This window comes from Moschus berezovskii, chromosome 6, assembly GCF_049115385.1.
Source record: "Moschus berezovskii isolate FMDL1 chromosome 6, NW_MosBer_1.0, whole genome shotgun sequence".
NCBI lineage: Eukaryota > Metazoa > Chordata > Mammalia > Artiodactyla > Moschidae > Moschus > Moschus berezovskii.
The window spans coordinates 119,847,374-119,872,951 of NC_142465.1; the positions used below are offsets into that span (position 1 = coordinate 119,847,374).

Genomic DNA, 25,578 nt, shown 5'->3' on the forward strand with positions numbered 1-25,578 from the left:
GTGTGCTTTAGAATGAAAGAAAATCAATGCATGTCCTCGGCTTTCACTGCCGTGTAGTGGGAGGGGCTGTGCCCTTGGAGCCCAGAGGCCGTGGCGCCTTGGCCCTGCGCCCTGTTGTCTGGGTGACCTCGGCCAGGTCTTTCACCTTGGTTTCATTTTCCTGGCCTGTACAATCAGAGGAGTGAGTAAAATGATCTGGGACTCTGTCCATCCCCAAAGCATATGTTTTTCCTAACCTGATTGGAAATGTTGCCTTAGGAAGATAAAACTTATTCAGAAATCACAGATCTAATGATCGAAAACCTTAAAAAATGTTAATCTTTTAATTATAGTCACAATATTTATAATTACTGTGGTTTTGAAATTCTTTCAGTGCATTTGGGTTCCAACAGTTAATCTTTATGTACTTCTTTGTAGTCTTGTTAAATAGTGTTTTTTTGTTCTTTAATATCTTTAACAAAAAGGAAAAGTTCATGCTTTTAAAATTCATTTAAATGCCATATTTAAAAATCCAGTACCCCTACCACCACCACATATGCGTACTTCTCCTGCAGAAAAAGAATTAAAATAAGTAATATGAAGAACAGTACTGTTAATTAGTACATTGCTTTGCAGTGAGGAACATCCCAAAACAAGAACACACAGTTTTATTGTATTTCAATATCCAAGCTTGTTTTTCATATGTTCCTATCAAATGATCTTTTGTTAACTGATCCATTTCCTAACCCAGTGAAGATGATGGACTAAACATTTCCCATTTTTATTATAGAAACTGCAGCCACTGTGTCGCAGTGTCATACAGATTTCTTGTTCAGATGTCACCTCTCCTGCCCCATTATTTTTCTTCCAAAGGAGAAATACTTCTGTTTCTCACACACTTGCTGGCTAGTGTGTGTCAGTAGCATTGGATTGTCAGTGTGAGGGCCAGGATTTGGTCTTTTTTATTCTGTGCTGTCCGTGTCTCCTAACCAGTGCTTGGCACTTGATAGGTACTAAAAAAAGTTTTTGAATGAAAGCTTGTGTGACTGAGTAGATTTTCTCACTAGTATATTTATTACTGTAACATCACCTACTGGGTTGGAAACCTCAGTGCTTCCCCCCGCCGCCTCCTCCACTCCTCAGTTCCCCTTAGTCAGTAAGCCTTACCACCTAGACCTTCTCAGTATGTGGCGAATTCACTCCTGTCACATCTCTGGTTTACAAACCACCTTTGACTAGACGTGGGCTTTAGTGTATTTAAAAGCTGTGATAAAATACACTTAATACAGATGTTACCATTGTAACCTTTTAAAAATGTGCAGTTCAGTAGTTTTAAGTGTAGTCATGTTGTTGTGCAGCCAGTCTCCAGAACTGTTTCCTTGTGTACCATTGAAACTGTACCCATTGGGAACTTCCTTGGGGGCCTGGTGTTCAGAATCAGCCTTGCAATGCTGGGGACACAGGTTCGATCGCTGGTTGGGGAACTAAGATCTCTTGTGCTGCAGGGCAACCTGAGAGCCTGCACGCTGCAAGGAAGAACCCGAATACAGCTAAGGCCTGATGCAGCCAAAAATTAAAGAAAGGAAAGCCTCCCCATGAAACAGCTGCCCACTTCCCCCCCAAGTCCCTGGGGGCCGCCGTGCTGCTCTCTGTTGCTGTGAATTGGACTCCTCTAAGTACGGGTGAACTCCCAGATGTTCAAGCTGGTTTTAGAAAAGGCAGAGGCACCAGAGATCAAATTGCCAACATCCGCTGGATCATGGAGAAAGCAAGAGAGTTCCAGAAAAACATCTATTTCTGCTTCATTGACTATGCCAAAGCCTTTGACTGTGTGGATCACAGTAAACTGTGGAACATTCTGAAAGAGATGGGAATCCCAGACCACCTGACCTGCCTGTTGAGAAACCTGTATGCAAGTCAGGAAGCAACAGTCAGAACTGTACATGGAACAACAGACTGGTTCCAAATAGGAAAAGAAGTACGTCAAGGCTGTGTATTGTCACCTTGTTTATTTAATTTATATGCAGAGTACATCATGAGGAACGCTGAGCTGGAAGAATCACAAGCTGGAATCAAGATTGCCGGGAGAAATATCAATAACCTCAGATATGCAGATGACACTACCCTTATGGCAGAAAGTGAAGAGGAACTCAAAAGCCTCTTGATGAAAGTGAAAGAGGAGAGTGAAAAGGTTGGCTTCAAGCTCAACATTCAGAAAACAAAGATCATGGCATCTGGTCCCATCACTTCATGGGAAATAGATGGAAAAACAGTGGAAACAGTGTCAGATTTTATTTTGGGGGGCTCCAAAATCACTGCAGATGCTGATTGCAGCCATGAAATTAAAAGACGCTTACTCCTTGGAAGGAAAGTTATGACCCACCTTCATAGTATATTAAAAAGCAGAGACATTACTTTGCCAACAAAGGTCCGTCTAGTCAAGGCTATGGTTTTTCCCGTGGTCATGTATGGATGTGAGAGTTGGACTGTGAAGAAAGCTGATCGCCGAAGAATTGATGCTTTTGAACTGTGGTGTTGGAGAAGACTCTTGAGAGTCCCTTGTACTGCAAGGAGATCTAACCAGTCCATTCTAAAGGAAACCAGTCCTGGATGTTCATTGGAAGGACTGATGCTAAAGCTGAAACTGCAATACTTTGGCCACCTCATGCGACGAGTTGACTCACTGGAAAAGACTCTGATGCTGGGAAAGGTTGGGGGCGGGAGGAGAAGGGGACGACAGAGAATGAGATGGCTGGATGGCATCACCGACTCTGTGGACATGAGTTTGAGTGAACTCTGGGAGTTGGTGATGGACAGGGAGGCGTGGTGTGCTGTGATTCATGGGGTCACAGAGAGTCAGACACGACTGAGTGACTGAACTGAACTGAACTGAAGTACGGGTGACGCTTGAACAACTCGAGGATTTAGCAGCGCCGACCAGCCGCGCAGTGGGAAACTGGAGTGTAACTTACAGCCAGTCTCTGCATCTGAGGGTCCTCTGCATCCTCAGATTCAACCGCCTGCAGATAGTGTCGTGCTTTGTTGCCTGTTTACTGAAAAATTCCATGTCCATGTGGGCCTTTGCAGATACTGCCTGTGTTCCCTTGGCTCTCCTGAGTTGTCTGGGCAAAGTTATTTGCTTCCTCACCTGTGCATGTATCATGATTATTTGCTTTTCTGCTGGAATATGTATTCTTCAAAGGTAAAGATTGAATCTTGTGAGTTCTCTATTCTTAACACCTGCCAGAATCAGTACTGGAACATTACCGGAATGGGAAACTCTACTGATACCAAATACTTACTGGAGCATCTCTTCAGGATGCCAACTCTGTCGATACTGTGGACCACAGATGACCCCATATGCCAAGAGGACATGGTTTGCTGCCAGGGGCCTGGCGTGGCTCGGCCAGTTCGGGTGAAGCTCGCTGCGGGAACTGCTGGGCCTGGTGGCTTGTCTTTGCTCAGTGGCAGGAGGAGGGGATGGGGCCTTTGCAAGAGCGATCAGAGGTCTGTGGAGAAGTGGAGGCTGCTGGGTTCCCTGGTGACTTGTTTTGGGCAATGATGGATGATTCTTCAGAGTGCCATGCTGACACACCAACAGAACTGAAAAGACATGGTTTTCTCAGTGGCGACGTCTGGTGAAATTAACTTCGCCCCTTACCCACGCCATCCTGTGAGAACTGAGAAGACAGGACACCTTCCTGAGAACTGTGAAGACAGGACACATTCCGTGTTCCGGGGTTCAGATGAGGGACTGCACTGGAGATTTATGGGGCACTTGTGTGTCAGTTGGGGACACACAACAGAGTCTACTGAGGAATGCCCAGGCTGTGGCCCCGAGCTGCTGAACTAGAGAATCCAGTCGGGTTGGGGGCTGTTAGATTAAAAAACACTGGGGACTCAGTCAGTAAAACAGGCATGGTATTCATTAGGCCCCTGCTCGTGGCCCCTAGGGCCTGAAGGTGAACGGTGCCCCCTCCCTGCCCCTGGCGCGGGTGTATAAGCAGGGAAGCAAAGCTTTCTTGTGCTGGTTCTACTGGTTGTCATGGTGAGTTGACTCCTTCACCCTGGTAGTTTATTTGGGCTGATTACTGGGTGAAGATACTTTGGATACAGGGTTAAAATCAAATCACATAGTGTGATTGTGCAGAAATGAGTGCCTGCGTATATACGACTTTCTCGTCCCCCTTCCCAGTGGATTGGAGTGATACTGAGTTAAGCTAGCTGCTCCTAGAAACCAGCTTGTGTAGTTACCAGGTTTATAATCTGTGTCGTGTTGTTCAGTTGCTAAGTTGTGTCTGACTCTTTGCGACCCCATGGACTGCAGCATGCCAGGCTTCCCTGTCCTTCACCGTCTCCCGGAGTTTGCTTAGATTCATGTCCATTGAGTCAGTGATTCTATCCAACCATCTCATTCTCTGCCACCCTCTTCTCCTTTTGCCTTCAATCTTCCCCAACATCAGGGTCTTTTCCAATGAGTCAGCTCTTTGCATCATGTGACCAAAGTATTGGAGCTTCAGCAAAGCTGTCTGCAGAGTTATAATCTATATAGCATAGGATATAAGAGCTGAGGCTAGTTGTGCAAGTTATGTCATGCTCTGCTTTGGATAAGTTACCTATTGGAACCCTGTTTCGTCTGTAAAATGGGGATAGTGCTGGTAGGCACTCCGTGAAGTCGTCGTGGTTACTAACTGAAATCTGTCTGAAGCTCTCGGCGCTGGCGTGCAGTCATTGCTCAGTGAAAGTGCGTCGGTGTGTCTGCTCGCGAATCTCTGTTATTACTGCTGCTCTAGTGAGCTTGACTTTCCTCCCGGTAGCGTCATTGTTATGTATGGAGGCAGCATACAGCCAGTGTCCTTTAACCCTCAGAGAGACCCTCTGAAATAGTTTTATTCTTGCCATTTTTTCACATCAGGTGTCTGAGACTTTCAAGGTTAAGGTGTTTGCCCTGGGTTACAAAGGTAGCTGAGGTAGCATTTGAACTCAGTATGTCTGATGCCAGAGTCATTGATCATTTTCCCTGCAATGCACTAGCTTCTCATATATGTAATTTATGACGGGATTAATGAGATCCAGCAGCAGCCTATATCTTGGTTAGCCTGTTGTCCAGGTTAATGAAAGTTTTGGCCTTTGTGGCATGCCATTCAGCAAATCATACAAGTGGAGTAGTTCAAATATATAATTGAATTTGTTGGAGATGTCAGTCTTTGAGTTACAGCTATTTTATTTCCAGAATTGTAAGGTGTTATTTCCTCCCCTAGAATGCTCGTAAAACTCCCTCTCTCATTTTTTCCCCTCACCCTTTGCCCCGTCGCTCCAGTCCTCTCATAACCTACCCATTTTAGGACAGTGCAAGCATGGCTCTTGAGATTGTAGACTGCATCAATTGAAGCATAACTTTAAAGTATGAATCTTGCTGTAGACTTTTTCCGTAAAATTGTTCCCGTGTACATAGCTATCAGTTTTTTTATGAAACAGGACTCGTCATTTTGAGGACAGAGTATGTAACTATCAGAAGTGAATTAGAAGTAGACTGCTCATGATAGCCAGTGATTAAGGAATGAGTTGAGGGGTGTGTCTGGGGGGGCCCGAGGCAGCTCCCGTGATGATTTCCGGGTTGAAGGAAGTGAGACTGAGGTGTTGTGGTAGCTTTGGACAGCTGGTCTCTGACCTCTGACTGGGTCTTTCTGGTTTTGCAACCTTCACTCCTGGGTGAATGGATCTCTTAGACCACTCGTGCTCCATTATGTTTTCAAGGAAGTGTTTAGTGTGGTTCCCCTGAGACTGCAAGAAGTCAGACATTCCCCATTATGTCCCATTTCCCCTGACTCTGCAGTACTTATCAACACACACACGTTTTCTGGCATAGAGGTGGGGCTGGCAAATGCAGTGCACAATCAAAATAAATGCCCCTGAAAAAAAAATTCCTACTCAAGTTCTGTGTCCTGTGTGTAATTCCTTTATTTTATGAGAAAGATGGGTTTGTTTTTTTTTTAGTTTTTTTGTTTGTCTGTTTGTTTTTTGTTTTTCTTGGCTGCACCATGTGGCTTGTGGGATCTTAGTTCCTCGATCAGGGTTTGTACCCAGGCTCTTGGCAGTGAAAGCGGGGAGTCCTAACCACTGGACCGCCAGAAAATCCCTGAGAAGGATGATTTGGATTGTGGCTAGAAGCAGAGGGAGTTAGAGAGTTTGGTGGGGACTCCGGGTGGGAGGACCCCATCTTCCAGACTAAAGTTTTTAGACCCACTCCCCGACAGTGGGAGCCCTTAAAAGTTTTTGTTGCTAGATAACTTAATATAAGGAGGATCATTTAATGAAGTATAATTTATTCCCAGGTACTTTTCAAGCTTGGTATGTATCTTTTTATATTTTAAAGATTCATCCCTGATGTTTTTCGTTCGGAATCACTCCCTTCCTGTCTCTTAGCTCTCTCATCTCAGGATCACCTAATAGAGTGGAGAGGCGCCTCTCCTGAGCAGAGGAGACGCCCGGGGGCAGCACTGCCTCGGCCGCTGTGTAAGGCAGCCAGCAAGCCTGCGCTTACCTGCCTCCTAGGGCAGCCCTCCTCGGCGGGGCTCCTGGGACCCCAGGGCCTTCCTGTGGCTGATGGGCCCCACCGCCCTGTGGCCCGCCTCTGTGCTGACCCCACCTGGCTCTTCCGGACCTGCTTCCCCCTCATTCAGCGTCTGCGTGGTGTTGGTCCTTGCCCCCAGTTAGGACCTGTCTGTTTGTTCCTCGTTCCTCTTTGCCCTGTTCTGGGTGATCGCCCGCTGGGTGCTCAGTTCCCTAAAGCTCGGGGTCATGTCTTCTTAGACCCGGTAATACCTGACACATTATCCCAACTTACAGGGAATATCTTTAGGGCAGACCTTCAAGTTCCTCTTGAATCACACATCCTACGTGGCCCCTTCACTGGCCTCTTGGAGGTCCTCCTGCTCAGGGAAGGTGGGAGGCCTGGCTTTGTGGCTGGAGCACCCTGTTGTCTTCAAGGATTATATGTGAATAAGGGAAAACAGATGTATCTGAGTGAATACTGAACTATTCATTGTTCTTCTGTGCTCAGTTGAGGGGATTATTTGTTTTATTTTGGATTAATAACTGCTGTAAGAAATGTGAAGTTTTAGTAGTTTTGAAAATCGCTAAGCGTGGGTGATTTTCACAGACTAATGATCTTTCTGAAGAGGCCTTACAAATAGCTGTGAAAAGAAGAGAAGCGAAAAGCAAAGGAGAAAAGGAAAGATATACCCATGTGAATGCAGAGTTCCAAAGAATAGCAAGGAGAGATAAGAAGGCTTCCTCAGCGATCAATGAAAAGAAATAGAAGGAAATAATAGAATGGGAAAGACTTTCAGAGATCTCTTCAAGAAAATTTAAGATACCAAGGGAACATTTCATGCAGAGATGGACTCAATATAGGACAGAAATGGTATGGGCCTAACAGAAGCAGAAGATATTAAGAAGAGGTGGCAAGAATACACAGAAGAACTATACAAAAAAGGTCTTAACGACCCAGGTAATCATGATGGTGTCATCAGTCTCCTAGAGCCAGTCATCCTGGAATGTGAAGTCAAGTGGGCCTTACGAAGCATCACTGCGAACAAAGCTTAGTGGAGGTGATGGAATTCCAGTTGAGCTCTTTCAAATCCTGAAAGATGATGCTGTGAAAGTGCTGCACTCAATATGCCAGCAAATTTGGAAAACTCAGCAGTGGCCACAGGACTGGAAAAGGTCAGTTTTCATTCCAATTCCAAAGAAAGGCAATGCCAAAGAATGCTCAGACTACCGCACAATTGCATTCATCTCACACGCTAGTAAAATCATGCTCAAATTCTCCAAGCCAGGCTTCAGCAATACATGAACTGTGAAATTCCAGATGTTCAAGTTGGTTTTAGAAAAGGCAGAGGCACCAGAGATCAAATTGCCAATATCCGCTGGATCATCGAAAAAGCAGGAGAGTTCCAGAAAAGCATCTATTTCTGCTTTATTGACTATGCCAAAGCCTTTGACTGTGTGGATCAACAACAAACTGTGGAAAATTCTGAAAGAGATGGGAATACCAGACCACCTGACCTGCCTCCTGAGGAACCTGTATGCAGGTCAGGAAGCAACAATTAGAACTGGACATGGAACAACAGACTGGTTGCAAATGGGGAAAGGAGTACGTCAAGGTTGTATATTGTCACCCTGCTTATTTAACTTATATGCAGAGTACATCATGAGAAACGCTGGGCTGGAGTAAGCACAAGCTGGATTCAAGATTGCCGGGAGAAATATCAATAACCTCAGATATGCAGATGACACCACCCCTAAGGCAGACAGTGAAGAAGAACTAAAGAGCTCCTGATGAAAGTGAAAGAGGAGAGTAAAAAGGTTGGCTTTAAGCACAACATTCAGAAAACTAAGATTATGGCATCTAGTCCCATCACTTCATGGGAAATAGATGGGGAAACAGTGGCTGACTTTATTTTTGGGGCCCCAAAATGACTGCAGATGGTGATTGCAGCCATGAAATTAAAAGATGCTTACTCCTTGGAAGGAAAGTTACGACCAACCTGGACAGCATTTTAAAAAGCAGAGACATTACTTTGTCAACAAAGGTCCTTCTAGTCAAGGCTGTGGTTTTTCCAGTAGTCATGTATGGATGTGAGAGTTGGACTATAAAGAAAGCTGGGTGCGGAAGAATTGATGCTTTTGAACTGTGGTGTTAGAGAAGACTCTTGAGAGTCCCTTGGACTGCCAGGAGATCCAGCCAGTCCATCCTAAAGGAGATCAGTCCTGAGTGTTCATTGGAAGGACTGATATTGAAGCTGAAACTATAGTACTTTGGCTAACTGATGCGAAGAGCTGACTCATTTGAAAAGACCCTGATGCTGGGAAAGATTGAGGGCAGGAAGAGAAGGGGACAACAGAGGATGAGATGGTTGGATGGCATCACTGACTCATTGGACATGAGTTTGGGTAAACTCTGGGAGCTGGTGATGGACAGGGAAGCCTGGCGTGCTGTGGTTCATGGGGTTGCAGAGTCAGACATGACTGAACGACTGAACTGAACTGAATGATCTTTCCCTGCATTTGGACAAAATACAGGGAGAGTTCATCAGGTTCTATTTTCTACTTGAAACAGTAAATAATTTTTTTTTCTCTTGGTGGGACATGCTCCCTACCTAATGCAAGTGTATTTTCCCCCATTTGCTAAGCATTTTAGATCTTTGTATCATTTCTGATACAGGAATAAGTGAGAAGTATGCGTTACTAGAAATAATCTGAACTTGAATACACTTTTGAGAAACTTTCTAATGATTTATGCTGGATAGAGTGCTGTGTGTGTGACTTGTTTTTCCTGGGTGAAGGGAAGACATTGTTGAATAGAAATATTTACCTGATAGTTTAAATATTGAAGCAAAAATGGCATTGGTTTGGTCTTCAGATTTGTGTTTTCGTGAAGTGAAATAATGACACAAACTAAAAAGCCAGCCTTCACAAGGAAGTTAGTTAAATGAGTGGCTAAAGGGTTAGCCCAGGAGGCAGATGCTGACTCCCGTGCTTTGATCCAGACAGATGTGGCCATCGGTGCCGTTGGCGCTGGGCAAGTAGATTGGTTAATCTTACTGAGCCTTGTTTGCCCCGTTGTTACCGTGGGGGCCAGTGACAGGACCTGCCTCTGAAGTCTCCGTGCAGATGAAAGGATAAAATGCATGCGAAATGGTATTAGCTCAGTAGTAAGTAGTGACTAAAAGTTGGCCCACTTAACTTTGCTGTTGTTACAGTAGATGTTGTATAACTTAACTTTGACAGCATTATTGAAATGTGCAATTTTATTTCCTGGCTCAAAGTAATGGCTATAACAGGGTGCTTATTTCTGTAGCTAAATCACAGCAAAGAAATCAAGATTTTGAAAAATAGGTAATTGATGAATTGTATTCACAAAAAAGTTTTCCCTAAGTAGACATTATAAATAAGTTAGGAATTTAAGAATGAAAGTACTCTCTTAAAATGGTCTCTATAAATACTCTTAGTATTCTACAATTTTAGTATTACATATTCATGTAAAAATCTTCTCTGTTTTACAGGGTTACATTGTTAGACCTTATGATCGCCAAAATAGTGGGTGATGAGCCACTGACCAAGGATGACGCCCCTGTGTTTTTGAGCCATGCTGAGTTGATTGCGAGCACTTTTGTGGATCAGTGCAAGATTGTATTGAAACTGACCTCTGAACAGCATGCTGACGATGAGGTGAGTGAACAGAGAGGTTTTCTGTCTCAGCCAGGTCCTTGGTCCTTATTTAACTAATATACCTGCTGGGGACTGAATGTTTGTGGCTGGACTTCCTCTGGAGTTCCTGGTCAGAACCTGGTGCCCAGGGTGATGGTGTCAGAAGTAGGGCCTTTGGGAGGCAGTTGGGTCATGAGGGCCTCAGAGATGAGGTTGTAAAAGCTACCCTGGAAAGTGTCCATGCCCCTTCCACTACGTGAGGCCACAGCAAGAAGTCGGCCCTCTGCAGCCTGGAAGAGGGCCCTCCCCAGAATCCAGCCGGACTGACACCATGATCTTGAACTTCCAGAACTAAGAGAAATAAATGTTGTTTATGAGCTACCCTGTCTGGTGTTTTGTTACAGCTGCCCAAGCTAAGACAATACTATTTTAGAACAGTTACCAGAATACAGATTAGTGAAAGGAGTGCCCTTATTCTTACCATCCTGAGTTAATGACTTAAGAAACTGTAATGAATATATCTTCTAGGCAGACAACATCCAATAGGTGCATGCATGCATACACACACACACAGGTGTGCATAGGGAAATCATTTTACGCTGCCTGTTTGTAAGTTCCTGTTTTTCCTTCTCCTGAGTGTGAAAAAGCTGCATGAGGGCAGGAGTTTTGACGGTAATGTTCCTAGAACTATGCACAGAGAAGGCACTTAGTGAGTATCTGCTGGATGCATAAAGAATACATAGTGAAGTTCTTAAAATGCTGGTATAGCGCTCTGTGTAAAGAATTTGTCATAATTGGACATTTGAGTTGTCCTTACTTCTGTTCATTACAATTAGTGCTGTCGTCCACTCGCTGTATCTGGATGGGAAGGTGGGAAGGTAGACCCCAACCCACAGCCTTATCTTGAGGGCTGTGTGTGGGGCTGTGAACCTGTTCACTCCCACAGTGAATATCAACTGTGATTGTGCCCCTTCTGCTGTGCAAGTGCATTTCCTTCTTTGTGAAAATACCTTTTTCAGAATTGCTTTGCTGTGGACTTGCTGTGCTGTGTTGCACAGGCCATGTTGGGTCTCGCTGATAAGGTCAACTTCTTACTCTTATGTCTGTGACAGAAGAGAGGGAAGTCTTACTCCTGGGCTGCTTTCCTTTCTGGAGAAAGATTCGCTCCTGTTTCCAGCAGGAGGAGCAGTGAGCTATGCTTCAAGGAAGTTTTAAAAATGAATTTTCCAAGAGACAGAAAATGAAGTAAAACTTAGTACTTCTTACATCACAGCTTTAAACTTTTTCAAGGAACGTACATTTGTAGTATAGATGACGTCAGTGTTGTAATAAGACATTCCCTGATGTAACTTTTTATGTTTAGGAAAAGCTGTATCTTTTATACTTTTTTCTTTAACAGTGGAAGGAATTATTATGTATTAATAGCTAGAAAACTGTAGGTTTTTTTGGGAAAACCCAGATAGTCCACTTTTTGAAAATCCATTGATCTATACACTCAAATTGCCAACATCCATTGGATCATAGAAAAAGCAAGAGAATTCCAGAAAAACATCTACTTCTGCTTTATTGACCACACTAAAGCCTTTGACTGTGTGGATCAAAAGAAACTCTGGAAAATTCTTTAGGAGATGGGAATACCAGATCACCTTGTCTGCCTCCTGAGAAATCTGTATGCAGGTCAAGAAGCAACAGTTAGAACCAGACATGGAACAATGAACTAGTTCCAAATTGGGAAAGGAGTATATCAAGACTGTGTATTGTCATCCTGCTTATTTAGTTTACACATAGATTACATCATGCGAAATGCTGGGCTGGATGAAGCACAAGCTGGAATCAGGATTGCCAAGAGAAATATCAATAACCTTAGATATGCAGATGACACCACCCTTTTGACAGAAAGCGAAGAAGAACTAAAGAGCCTCTTATGAAAGAGGAGAATGAAAAAGCTGGCTTAAAATTCAACATTCAAAAATCGAAGATCATGGCATACAGTCCCATCTCTTCATGCCAAATAGATGAGGAAGCAGTGGAAACAGTGAGAGACTTTCTTTTCTTGGGCTCCAGAATCACTGCAGATGGTGACAGCAGCCATGAAACTAAAAGACGCTTGCTCCTTGGAAGAAAAGCTATGACCAACCTAGACAGCATATTAAAAAGCAGAGATGTTCCTTTGCCGACAAAGGTCTGTCTAGTCAGGCCTATCCGTTTTTCCAGTAGTCATGTATGGATGTGAGAGTTGGACCGTAAAGAAAGCTGAGCACTGAAGAATTGATGCTTTTGAACTGTGGTGTTGGAGAAGATTCTTGAGAGTCCTTTGGACTGCAAGGAGATCCAGCCAGTCCATCCTAAAGGAAATCAGTCCTGAATATTCATTGGAAGGATTGATGTGGAAACTGAAGCTCCAATACTTTGGCCACCTGATGCAAAGAATTGACTCATTGGAAAAGACTCTGATGCTGGAAAAGATCAAAGGCAGGAGGAGAAGGGGACGACAGAGGATGAGTTGGTTGGATGGCATCACTGACTTGATGGATATGAGTTTGAGCAAGCTCTGGGAGTTGGTGATGGACAGGGAAGCCTGGCGTGCTGCAGTCCATGGGCTTGCAAAGAGTCGGACATGATTGAGCAACTGAACTGAACTGATATGCTCATGACTTGTGCATGTTAATATATATATGTTATCCTTTAAGTTAGAAGTTTTTTAAAAAAGCATTAATAGTTTTTAGGGAGACCCATACCTCAGTATTTAATATATCATAAACCCCGTGGTGTATTGGAGCTGTCCTGTATCAACTTCTGAGAGTCAGTTATTATTAAATATTCAGTAATTTGTGAGCTGGTTGTTAAACTCTTGGTAGTTTCAAGTCAGCCACGGTGGAAGTATTTATACCAAGTCCTTACACCTTGGAAAGCAGCCTATGTTTACCAGTCGACTTTCCACTGTCAGTTTGCAAGCAGGCCACTGCATTTACTCACCTGTGATATTTTGAGGACAAGACGTCCAGTAAAGTTCTCATGATGCTGTGACCTAAAAATCAGAGTGAAAACAGATGTTTTTGTAGCATCTAGGCTTCCCTGGTGCTCAGACAGTGAAGAGTCTGCCTGCAGTGAGGGAGGCCTGAGTTCCATCCCTGGGCTGGGAAGGTCCCGGGAGGAGGGCATGGCAACACACCCCAGGATTCTTGCCTGGAGAATCCCCATGGACGAAGGAGCCTGTCACCCTACAGGCCATGGAGTGGCAAAGAGTTGGACACGACCGAGTGACTAAGCACACAGCACACATTTTTAAATTTATATAATTGCGTGGCTTTAAAATTCTGATGTTTTATTCATATATTCTTTTATACAAATAATCCTAGGCTCTCATATTAACGTACAAGTTTCTGTACTTTGGCATATTTTGGTATACTACTTGTTTCCAGTATGTGGTATATTTTTGTCAGTTCTGATATGCTTATTTTTTTAAGATTTGCTTTATCTTAAGTTTCAGTCTTGTCACTTGTTGTAGTGAAACTTGCCTTTCTTACAACATAATATTTCCTTTGTTGTAAGAAAAAGTAACTCAAGCCAAAGGCAGTGAAGCAAAGTTAAGGACTCTTCTTTTTCACCCAGGCCCCATCTATTTTCTATAAACTTATCAGCATATACTTTTTCACTTCCAGAGGTTTTATTGTGTATATACACACGTGTATATTTTTGTTACTTCTTAAAACACAATAATGTATATTCTGTTCTGTAACTTTCTTTTTCCACTTACTCTGATCTATCTTACCCTTGGGCACATGTATCCATCTCATTCTGTTTAATAGTTGAATAGTATTGCACTATAGAGAGCCATCAGCATTTATTTCATTTGTTCCCATAGATGTGCATATGAGCTGCTTCCACATTTTTTTTTTTAAACCTTTACAAATATTACAACAGTGAAAAATCCTTATGAAAATACCTTTGCAGTTTTGGGCAGGTCGATCTGGAATTATAAGTTCCTGCTAATTGAATTGCTGAGTCACAGAGAATGTGTTTATTTAAAATTTGTAAGTTGTTTCTAAATAGCACACCTCAGTGCACAAGAGCGTATGGGTCTGCAGCCTTTCACTGATCTAATTATCATTTCCCTCTCACTTTTCATGGACCTGTATGTTAGTTTGTGAAATCAGGTTACCTTTTAAGATACTCTTTTTAGTGAGCATTTTCAGAAAGTTAAATGTTTTGTCACAAATAGAAGAAAGATTTTTTGCCCACAGTTTTATTTATGGCAGTCTTAGCCTTTTGGGAGTTTGTTCTAATTCAGTTAGGTTTGTCAGTTTTATCTTTATGACTTCTGAATTTCTTTTCAGATTTAGTAAAATCACCTTCACTTCGATTGTGGAAACAGACACCTGTGTAGTCCAGTTCTTTCAGTGCACTGTTCGCATTCTTAATGGACCTGGGATTTATTTTGTGTGAGAAGTGTAGCGCAGATTCAAATGAATGGCTTTTGTCTTTTAACTCTGCAAGATTATATAATCTTTGGTAGAAGACAGCTGGGTTTGAACCTGGATTTCTTCTGTTTCTGGTGTGTGATCTTGGAAGTTACCTACTCTCTTTGCCCCAGTTTCTTTACCTGTAAAATGAGTTGTATTTTAATATAAGCACTTAGTATACTGATTGGTACCTAGCTAGTATTCCCTAAATGTTGTCTCTTAATTATAGTATCCGTCCCATTTGGTGAATAATCTCATCCTTTCTGCTGATTTTAATGCCACCCAAATCATATGTTAAATTCTTAATATAATTTTGCATACATTTCTGTATTTCCAACCTTTTACAGTAGAAACTGTTAAGATACGAACCACTGTTAAAGAATTCAAAGAGCCACGTGTTTATGTGTGATAAAGGAATGCTGAAATGAACTTACTAAGAGCTGCAGAAACTGGTCAATGAACAAGGCAGTGATTAATTGCATTCCAACCAGACAGAAGTAATCTGCATTTCTGTAGACAAGAATACTTTGCATTATTATCAGTTATCTGCAACTGACAGTGTTGTAAAATAGCTCAGAGACACAGAATGGTAAAGTGAACCCAGACAGATGATCTAGAAAAACAATCTGTTTTTCTGTTTTATTCATTTCAAAATCATATTCCTTTGCTTTGCCTACATCTTTTTCCTCCCTACTAGTGCTTGACTTAATATACATAATTTTACAGTATTTATAAATATTGGAATGGCATCTCACTTATTTCTCTTGTTTTTTTAAGAGAATTTTTTTTCCTGGCGGTTATTTCAGTATTAGTGCCCAAATACTCGTTAGAAGCATTTCATTAGTGAAAGCATTCTGATGATTAAAATTGAAAATTTGTTAGGTGAGGATAGATGAATTTTCTTTTTGGTTTATTTCAGATAATAATATAGAAATGAGGAGTTGAAAGGAAACTTTCAGATCGTCTCTTCCCACCCCCTAATTTTATATCTTTTTATCATGAAAATTTTCAAACAGACTAAGAGAAAAAATGTTGTTAAACCCCATCACCCAGCTCCAGAACTTATCAGTTCCTCAGGGTTCTTGTTTCATCCACAGTCCTAGCCATTCTTAGATACCCCAGATTCACATAGGGTCCCACGTAGTTCATCAGTTAACAGTTTATACATGTCTCTGAAAGATAAGGAGACTTATATTAATACATAAGTGAAATACAGGTAACACATCTGAAAACTTAACAACATTTAAATATCAGATGAACAGTGTTGAACTGTCCCCCATTGTCTAATATTTTTTTTCAAGTTTATTTCTTTGAATCAGAATATAAGTAAGAGCCGTACAATTTGTTGCTGTGTCTTAAATCTCCTTTAAATAGCCTTCTAGAACTGGTTTTGTGAAATCATACAAAGACGATGAGTTGTTTAGTTTTGCTTTAATCATTTTGAAGTCGTGACTTGCAAACCATTGGGTTTGTTTTCAGTCCGTTTTAGCCGTGATTCTTCCTGATGGTCTCCTGTGCTGGCCAGGGGAGCCTCTTCCAGTTGCTTCTGATTTCTTCCGACATGACTGAGGAGTTTCTTGATAGCTGCCTTGCTCTCTGGTATGACAGGGTGTCAAGGGCAATCTCATATGTGCTCTGTCCTGACCTACAGCCAGGCAGCCTTTTCTTGAAGGAGAAATGGTGTCTAAAGATGCCAGCCTGGGCAGCTACTTATTTAATAAAAGAGGATGCCAGCACCATGCTAATAAGTTGATGGGTTTGCTCGAGTCTTTTAAACAGGCTTAGTGCCTGGATATTTTCTCCTAACTTTTAAACTAGGACATAAAAGCTGTTAAAGCTACCAAAAATGTATGTTTCTTGTTATATCAGATTTCAGAATACTATATTAAAATATAGTTTACTAATTGGAGAATAATAAATACATATTTAGAAGTTTTAAAAGGAAGTAACTTGTTTTTCTTTTGAAGAATATTATCTGAGATAATAAAGGGTTAAATTTACATTATTTACCACATTGTTTCAAATAATGTAAAAATGAAGTAAAAAAAAATCTGCAAAAGTTGCATTTGAAAAGTGGACTACCTAATGCCGTGCAGTTGGTAGTTTCTTGATTATGTAGTTTATTTTATATAAATTATTTGTTGTGTGAACATTTTCAAATAATATCTTTTCCAACTATTAACATAGCATATAGGTTTGTATTTACCCAGAAATAATCCAAGTTACTGCAGTCATAGTTCTTTAACCACAGCATTTTACAGGATTCCTGTGGACAAGAAATTAATGTATTTCATGGGTTACTTACTAGAACTTGCTTGCTGGGAATTCTTTAAAAAGAAAGTATTTGCATAAGTGTTATGTACATAGCTAGTCATTTTGAACATTTATTCCAGTGTTGGAAGGTATTTTTGCTTGAATAAGAACTTTTCTGACCTGATGGCAAATCTGTTGTTAGTGAAAACGATGATTCCTGTATGTATTTAATACTTCTGTTTTGTTCTTGATAGTTCTGGTTGTCTCTTTAGATGTCTTTACAAGCATTGTCTCTTGGCTGTTTTTTGTAACATTTTGTTCTCCTACAGTTATTTGTGACAGTCACATCATTTAGCTCGTCTTGAAAGTCATGTTTTCTTTCTTTTTTTTTTTTTTTCCATGTTTTCTTTTCTTTTTAGGAGGCACTGGCTACAATAAGACTTCTTGATGTCCTTTGCGAGATGACTGCTAATACTGACCTGCTCGGCTATCTGCAGGTTTTTCCTGGCTTGCTGGAGAGAGTGATTGGTGAGTGAAATATCACACATAGTTTTGTTTTTAATCAAAAAATCTTTGACTGTCATACTATAGTATAAACACAGATCCTTAATTTTCAGTGTGTTGGTCTTCTTTTAAGGATTTTTGGAATATTTCTTGAAAGGACTCGTTGTGTTTTGGTGGCAGCTCTGGGTTTTGCCTGTACCCGCTGTTTGTAACGCCTGCTCAGTGGCTGAGCTTGTCCTTTTGCGCAGGGTGCCCACAGTGGCGTCCCATCTGCAGTGGCTGTGATGATGGTGGTGGGGTGGGGGAGGGTTATGAGAATGATGGGAGGGTTCAATGATGATGGTGATGTTTATACTACTGTCATTTTACCAGTCTTGTTAGTAAATTTTCCCAGCGTCACTTAGGGAACTTGAAGAATATTGCCTTACCCATAGTAATTACGTATCCCATTCTTAGAAGAAGATTGTTTTAAACGGGAAGCTATTGTTTGAAATATTATCATATTTGCTAAAAAGCTGGTTGCAAAATAAGTTCACTTATTTTGTAAGTAGTAAGTAATAAGTTCACTCACAACCTGTTGCTTGTGGTTCGCCATGCTTATGGTTGCTGTTCACTGTTGGCTTTTCTTTCCCCTTTATTAAGAGAGTACACTTATTCTGGAGACCCATCTTCCAAGAAAGATGAATTGGTGTCTAGATGGGTAGAGGAGTTAGCAGTGAACTTTAGAAGATATTTAGAATCTCATATCAGTGTTTTTATTTTGAATGCAGTGCTTTCAGTGATAGTTAAGACATCACAAAACTGAGAGACTGAATTATTTCAGGAAAAGCACGCATTTAGAGCCTGAGCAAACGTGGGTTATCAGCCCAACTGCCAGGTTACTAACTTCTCTGAACCTGGTTTCTTCATTGTAATGTCAGGAAAATGACCTGCCTTTAATGACTTTGTTGAGAGTGGTAAATGAAATAATGTGGAAACAGTTTATAAAGCTTCTGGAAGATTGTCTACTTTCACAGACTGCCTATAAGCATTTCATAGAGTATAATACTGTTAAGGTATTTCTTCTGAGTGTACCCAAAATAGATTAATAGAGAACTTGTGCTGCCTTCTGATTATCTGAACAATGGAAAAAAACATATCAGCATGCTTCTTGATTTCTATCATATGGCTCCTTGCAGATAGGTATTGAAGTTTAGGGTCATCCATGGTGGCTTAAATGGTAAAGAATCTGCCTGCAATGCAGGAGACATAGGTTCAATCCCTGGGTCGGGAAGATCACCTGGAGGGAGAAATGGCAACCCACCCTAGTATTCTTGCCTGGGAAATCCCATAGACAGAGGAGCCTGGCGGGCTACAGTCCATGGGTTGGCTGAGTTGGACACGACTGAAGTGACTTAGCACACACTGCAGTTTGGACTTAACTGACTGTAGTTATCACATGAGCGCCTTCATAAAGAAGTTGGATTTGGAAACCTTGTACTAGGAAAGATGGAAGAAAACTTTTAGCTGCCTTTTCTGTGTGGATAAGTAAAAAGTCCAGGTTGGGGTAATCATTTTGCCTTATCACCCCCCAAATCAGAGTTATGGTAAATTCTAAGGCAAGCTTTCAGTATTCTGTGCATGGATGTGTACTAATTCCCTTCAGTCTTGTCTGACTCGTTGCAAGCCCATGGACTGTAGCTTGCCAGGATCCTTTGTCCATGGGATTCTCCAGGCAAAAATACTATACCTGTATTTTAATCCATTAAAATAAATTGCATTTATTTATGAGAATATAGTACAAAACAAGGGACTCTTAAGAGTCCCTTGGACTGCAAGGAGATCCAGCCAGTCAATCCTACAGGAAATAAGTCTTGAATATTCTTTGGAAGGACTGATGCTGAAGCTGAAACTTCAATACTTTGGCCACCTGATGTGAAGAACTGACTCATTGGAAAAGACCCTGATGCTGGGAAAGATTGAAGGCGGGAGGAGAAAAGGGGACGACAGAGGATGAGATGGTTGGATGGCATCACCGACTCGATGGACATGAGTTTGAGTGAACTCCAGGTGTTGATGATCAACAGGGAAGCCTGGCATGCCACAGTCCATGGGGTCACAGAAGAGTTGGACACGACTGACCAACTGAACTGAACTGAGTACAAAACAAACATTTTCCTGTGGAAAACAGTTTATCCTTTCTGTTGTAGATCTTCTACGCCTGATTCACGTGGCCGGCAATGACTCCACAAACATCTTCAGCGCCTGTGCTTCCATTAAAGCAGAAGGTGATGTCTCCAACATGGCTGAGGGCTTCAAGTCTCACCTCATTCGCCTGATTGGGAACCTGTGCTACAAGAATAAAGATAACCAAGACAAGGTAAGGTTCTTAGTATGCTTCATACATGTACGGCTTTATTTAGAACATAGTATTTAGGACTTCGAATCTATTCATTTTCTGGAAATGAAGCTTTGAAGTGCTTTGAGAGTAGCTTGAGGTATATGCATACGTGTGTATTTCCACAGCTTGATGTAATGTGTCATATTTGTTTGTATTAGGGTTTCTGTTTTTTGTAATTTTTGCATTATATTTGCTCTGTGTGTGTTTGAACCAGTCTCTTTTGCATTAAACAGTCACTGCTTGTCCTAAGCCTGTGTGTTTGAACACGCTGCTTATTATATGGAGCAGGTGAGTGAAAAATAGTACCTAGAAAGTTTCAAGCACATGATGCACATTTAATAAACAGAATTTCTTTTGGACCGTTATCTTAAGAAACAAGCAGATCTTAACTTACATCTGTGCCCTTGCCCTGCATTTATGCATCATAAGCATTTCTTCCAGATACTCTGACGTGGACATAATGTTTAAGTCTAAGTCTCTGAAAACTCACCAGACTGCCGCTGGAGACCTTTTGTGCTGAACAGCTGAGGGGTAATTGTAGCGCTAGTATGGGAGGGTGATAGAAAGATAGCAGGCGGGTTGGACTGCATGCTTCCCTTTGAACAGCCTGCCTGTGTCTTTCCAGAGTTTTGCTTTTGTTTGGTGGCGCTTGTTTTGCTTTGTCAGATACTGAACATATGTGGGGCAGATTATATTTTTCCAAGATGGCTGCAAAAATATCTATCATTCTGTATGTATTCCTGCAATGTGACTTTGCCACTTCCCCGTCACAGGTTGGATTTATTTCTCCATCCTCTTGAATCTCAATGACTAAGGCCTGTGACTGCTTTAAATTATAAAATATGGTGGGAAGGATCCAGTACCACTTCTGGTCTAGCTCTTGACTGGATGGGTAGATTCCCTGTCTAGCCTCTTAGAGGCCAGTCATCATGTAAGAAGTGCAGATTCCCTGAGGTTACCACATCCACATGGAGAAGCCCTGGAGCGTGAGATGCAGTGAGGAGAGAGAAAGGGGCTGGTGAATTAACCGCAGGGCACCAGGCATGGATGTGAGAGGCTGTCTTGGAACGTTTTAGGTCATTGCCCAGTTTCTTTGTTCCAAGTGCAGTTCCTCAGTTGCCCAGCTGATGCATGAGTCAGGGACAGCCTGCCTGGCAAAGCCCTTTCTGAATTTGTGACCTACAGCATTGTGAGTAAAAGTAAAAGTTTTGGGGAAAAAATAGTTGTGTAGGTTCTGCCTCTGTTAATGGCCCTGTAGGCTACTATTGGACTGATCCTCCTGTAAGTAGTAAGCTCTGGACAAAAGACAGGAATGTGAAGACATTCAAATTTGATATAGTTAGATTTTAGAGTCGAGATGACACTTGGATGAAGGGCACAACAGAGTATGCCATGTGGGGCAGTTAAAACTGATAGAACATCTATAGTTCTTTTAGCTTAAAGAGTCAAAGGGCAGTTTGGAGCAGCCACAGCTTTTGGAAAGTGAAAGTGGAAATCCTGGAAAGAAGATAGTAAGCCCTCCATATTACATACCAGCCACCTGAATCTCTGCTGGTGCCTGAATCCAAGACACAGCGTCAGGCTCCGAGCAGCTAAGCTAGGGAAAAAATAATTACACTGAGATTTGAGCCACCAACTTAAAGAGTCTCGGTTTAAGTCCAACCAAGATAATTAACCTACTGAAACAAATAAGATACCAATATTCTGTAGAGGAATATAATAGAACCTAGAGTTTTCCGTACCATGACATTCACAATGTCTAACATAACTTACAACCCAAACTTAGAGAAAACACAGGAAGATATAACCCATTATCAAGACAAAAAAGATAGTGGAGATAGACTGTGTCATGACACGGATGTGGGTTTTAAAGCAGTTGTAACTCTGCTCAAGGATGCAAAGGAAAACATGCTTTGAGTAAATGAGAAGATCACTTTTCTCAGCAGCGAAATAGAAACTATATAAAAGAACCAAACAGAAATCTTAGAACTGAAAAATACAGTATCCAAATAAAATATAAAAATTTTACCGAATGAAGTTAACAATTGCATAGAGAGGACAGAGAAAACAGTCAGTGAACTGGGAGACAGAGCAGCAGAAGTCATCCAGTCTAAAGAACAGCGGCGAGAAAAGACTGAAAATGAAGTGGTCACCCTAAGATGCTCAATCTTGGGGTAGTATGTTGTGCATCATTTGGTAACTGGAATCATTCCTACAGGACGTGGCATAGACATGTTGGACAGTTTGCTCTTTTATTATACACGTGTGCTATTTCAGTGACTCCTCATCTGTAAACAGGTACGAGTGGAAGACTACTGATCCACCCTTGGAAAATTACTGGACTGATTTTTATGAGAGAAAGTTGATAGAGAATAAAACACTTTACCTTTTTAATGACCAAGACTGCCTTTCTTTGGGAGCACAAAAGAGGTGGTTTTCTTGTGTTTATTCTTTTGTTGCTAATTTGGATTGCCTTCTTAAAGGAACAAAATGTAGTAACCCTTAAAAGGCTTATGAAATAACTGACTGAGGTCGGATCAGATTGCAGCGTAAGTAAATACAGAGTGTGCCCCAGGGCTGCTCCGGAGAGGTCGTGGGACTCACAGGAAGTCAGTGGTGTGTTCTTCACGTGTGCAGTTGCTGATAGCTCTGCTGACTTCTGAGCAAACACTCTCGAAGGTATGAAAGCGTTCGTTCTTTGACCGTAAGAATGCCTCTGTTTCTCCTACATTTTTTACCTACACCAACAAAAAGCTTAGCCTGAAAACATTGCTTGTGGGATTTTATTCTCCTTCCAAAGAGGCTATCACAGCATCACAACCCTGACTCACTGGGTGTTAGCCCTGCTCATCGATGCCACAGAGGGTGGAGTTCGTTCTGGAGGAGCAGGTGCTTATCACCTTGCTGTTGATTTTTGTTATAGCATCTGGATTATCTCACTTCTCTGCGGATCAGGGCCTAGAAGGACATTTGGCTTTTTCTCCATGACTGAAGATATGTATTAGGGGGATTTTATATCATCAGGCTTAATGAAGTTAACCCTTCACCCAGAGGGGAAACAGGGCTAATGGTTTGTTTAGTGTCTCCTTTGTCCATCGTTGTGCTTATGAACATGTATTATCCTCTTTCATCTTTGCATCAGTCCTGGAGTCAGGTTCTGCCAGCCACCCTGTAGGGAGAGGCCATCAGTTAGTGATCTGCAGAGTCCAGAGCAGAGTTTAGGTTTGTCTGAGTGCCTGGTCCTGTGCTCTCTCCCCTCTACCACGGAGCTTCTCATTTGGAAGCTTTCCAGGGGTTTGGGGAAGATGTCTTAAATAGACTTCCTGAGTGACCTGAAACCGAAGATTCTGGAGGCTAAGCAGGCTCTTGGTTTAAGTCAGCCACCCTTTTGCAGCTCACGTCTCTGTCTTTGAGTCATCCATTCATCAATTGTGGGTGGCCCTAGCCTTGGGGACCCTTAGATGGATAAGGCAGGCCGGAGTCTCCTCCTGTGCAGCTTCCCCTCTTGGAGCACGGAGGGACCGTCCTTGCTTGTTGAACCAGAATCCCAGAGTTATTGACACACCTTTCCTGCAATCCTCATGCACTGCTGATTGCTCTCAGGTTTGGTCAGAAGTCATTTAAGCCCAGCTAGGTCTCTGCTTATCTGTGTAATAACTTCGTTCATTGCATTGAGTGTGGTGCCCACCTGCAGAATGGCTCCCCCTGTGATTAGTTCTGTGACCCTTCCTCTGTTACAAAGGTCATTTCCTCTGCATTAGTTCTTGGGAACGTTTTGACACCTCTGTGGCAGGGCTGAAAAGATACTGTCATCATTTTCTAAATGAAGAAACCGAGGCTCAGAGGGACTAGATGTGGTTTAATTCAGCTGGCATGTGTGGAATGGACCCTGCTGTGTGCTGCGTGTTCACCTTAGTAGGGAGGTGTGCAGGGGCGCCCGCAGCTCCAGCCAGAGTCCGTGATTTGAGGGGAGGGCACAGTGGGGAAGGAGCAGCCTGCACCACAGGGACAGGAAGGGCGGTAATTTTCTTTTCCGTTTGTGTCCCTGGGCAGTTTTTAGGAGGGTCAGGCTGCCTGGTCTGCGATTGAAAATGTGCTCAGAAATTTATCTTCCCCAGTTTTCTGTGAGTCTTAGGTCTGTACGCAAGGTGGAGTGTAGTATTTCCTGAATTGTAAAGGAATTTTCTAGACTTCCCTTTACCAAGTCATCGTGGGGAAATGCTCTTAAATACGATACCTGATGACTTCTGCTCGCACCTTGTGTTTGTGCTCGGCTCACACGGTGTTTTGTTGCCGCCTCTGTGGTGGTTCGTTTGCTTGTGGGCCTTTGTGGGCCTGAGGTGGAGATTGTGTTCTGGTCTCTGTTGTGAGCAGCACATGGGCATCGGCGATGAAGGCATGGCGAGAGCACTCTCCAGCGTCTTCTGTGTTAGAGTCAGGAGGCTTCGGGTTACTCTGCCTCTTCCTCATTCTTCTTCTCTTTAAGTGGGTGTTTTATTATTGAGTAGAAGAAAAACTGAACACAGTGTGTGTCTTCTTCATAAAGCTGAATGCATTCTTCAAAATGGATGAGCAGGTGATCCAGTTTCTCTTACCTTCTCCCCGACACCACCCGCTCCCCACCCCGCAAAGAAATCATAGTGACTAAGGTGGGCTGTCCCCTGTTGTGGCTGGATTCATTCTGCTGAAGGTTTTGTGGAAGTGCTGTTCAGTGTCTTCTCTTAGCCCTTCTGCTCCTGATTGAAAGATTGCAAGCTTTCACACATATATTTGATCCCATGTGTTGAAACATATGCACCCATAAAGCTTTCATTACAGGCATGACTTCATTTTAAAAATAAGTCTGTTCTGTATGGAAAAGTTCACCGTGTAAAGACAATAAACTGTTTGGCCACTCCAGTTTGGAATTGTCTTTTGTGCCGGCAGGTTTCATTTCTATATCTTTGTGATGCATTTTCCAGTAAAATGTTTTACCCACTGTGTGACCCCCAACATCTAAATTGTACCTGCCACATATAAACATTCAGTAAATTTTTCTTGAATGAGAATTTATTTTAAAACATCTGCCAAGTGTCCACTACATACTGAGCACAGTTGTTGATGCTGAAAATATAAAGCAAGTAAGACACACTCTTCTTCAAGGAACCTACATTTTACTATAGAATTTTCTGACCGTGTTTGCAAACAAAGGCAGTTAAAATAACTTTTTCAAACAAAAATGAATGTTCTGCTAAATGCTGGCTTTTGTGATTATTTGTAGTCTGCCTGATTTTTATTTGATTTGTCCATAGCCACATTTTAGACTGTAAGGACATGTGTTAATATATAGCATAAATTTTCCAGTTATTAAAAATTTTAATTCAAAGTTTAAGCTTTGTAGCTCTGATTGCACTTTTTTCATTAAAGTTTTAGACTAAATAATGATTGTTAAGCATTCCTAAGAGGACTGTTTTTACCTCTCTTTTTTGAGGGGGAGGGGTACCTTTCACATCCATATGGGAAGAACCACAAACAGGCAAACCGTTATATCCTTTTTCAGAATGATTTCTTTCTATTTGAAATGTTCCCAAGCAGCATATTTGCCTGTTAAATCTTGAAACTTAAAAAATGTCTGTTACTCTTCCCTGATTACTTTCTTTAGGTTGTTGCTCTCGGCGGGGAGCAGTCCTTGTTTTGCACATGACTTACTGCACGTGCTGGCCTACGAGTTACCTCGACAGTCGGCCGGGTTACTCGTCTGTCGCAGCCGCAGAGGGGCCGCCGCTGACAAGCGTGTGCTAGTGT

The 25,578-nt window shown here is 42.1% G+C and overlaps 1 protein-coding gene across 6 annotated transcripts in view; it reads left to right on the forward strand.

Annotated features, from left to right (window-relative positions):
• The window catches only part of ATXN10 (ataxin 10), a 152,682-nt gene that overhangs the window by 45,872 nt on the left and 81,232 nt on the right, over positions 1–25,578 (forward strand). For all 6 annotated transcript variants that reach the window (XM_088837567.1, XM_055396621.2, XM_088837568.1 and 3 more), the window contains exons 7-9: positions 10,050–10,215; positions 17,330–17,438; positions 19,604–19,773. In XM_088837567.1, coding sequence (XP_088693693.1) covers positions 10,050–10,215; positions 17,330–17,438; positions 19,604–19,773 — 445 coding nt within the window. The remainder of the gene's footprint in view (positions 1–10,049; positions 10,216–17,329; positions 17,439–19,603; positions 19,774–25,578) is intronic.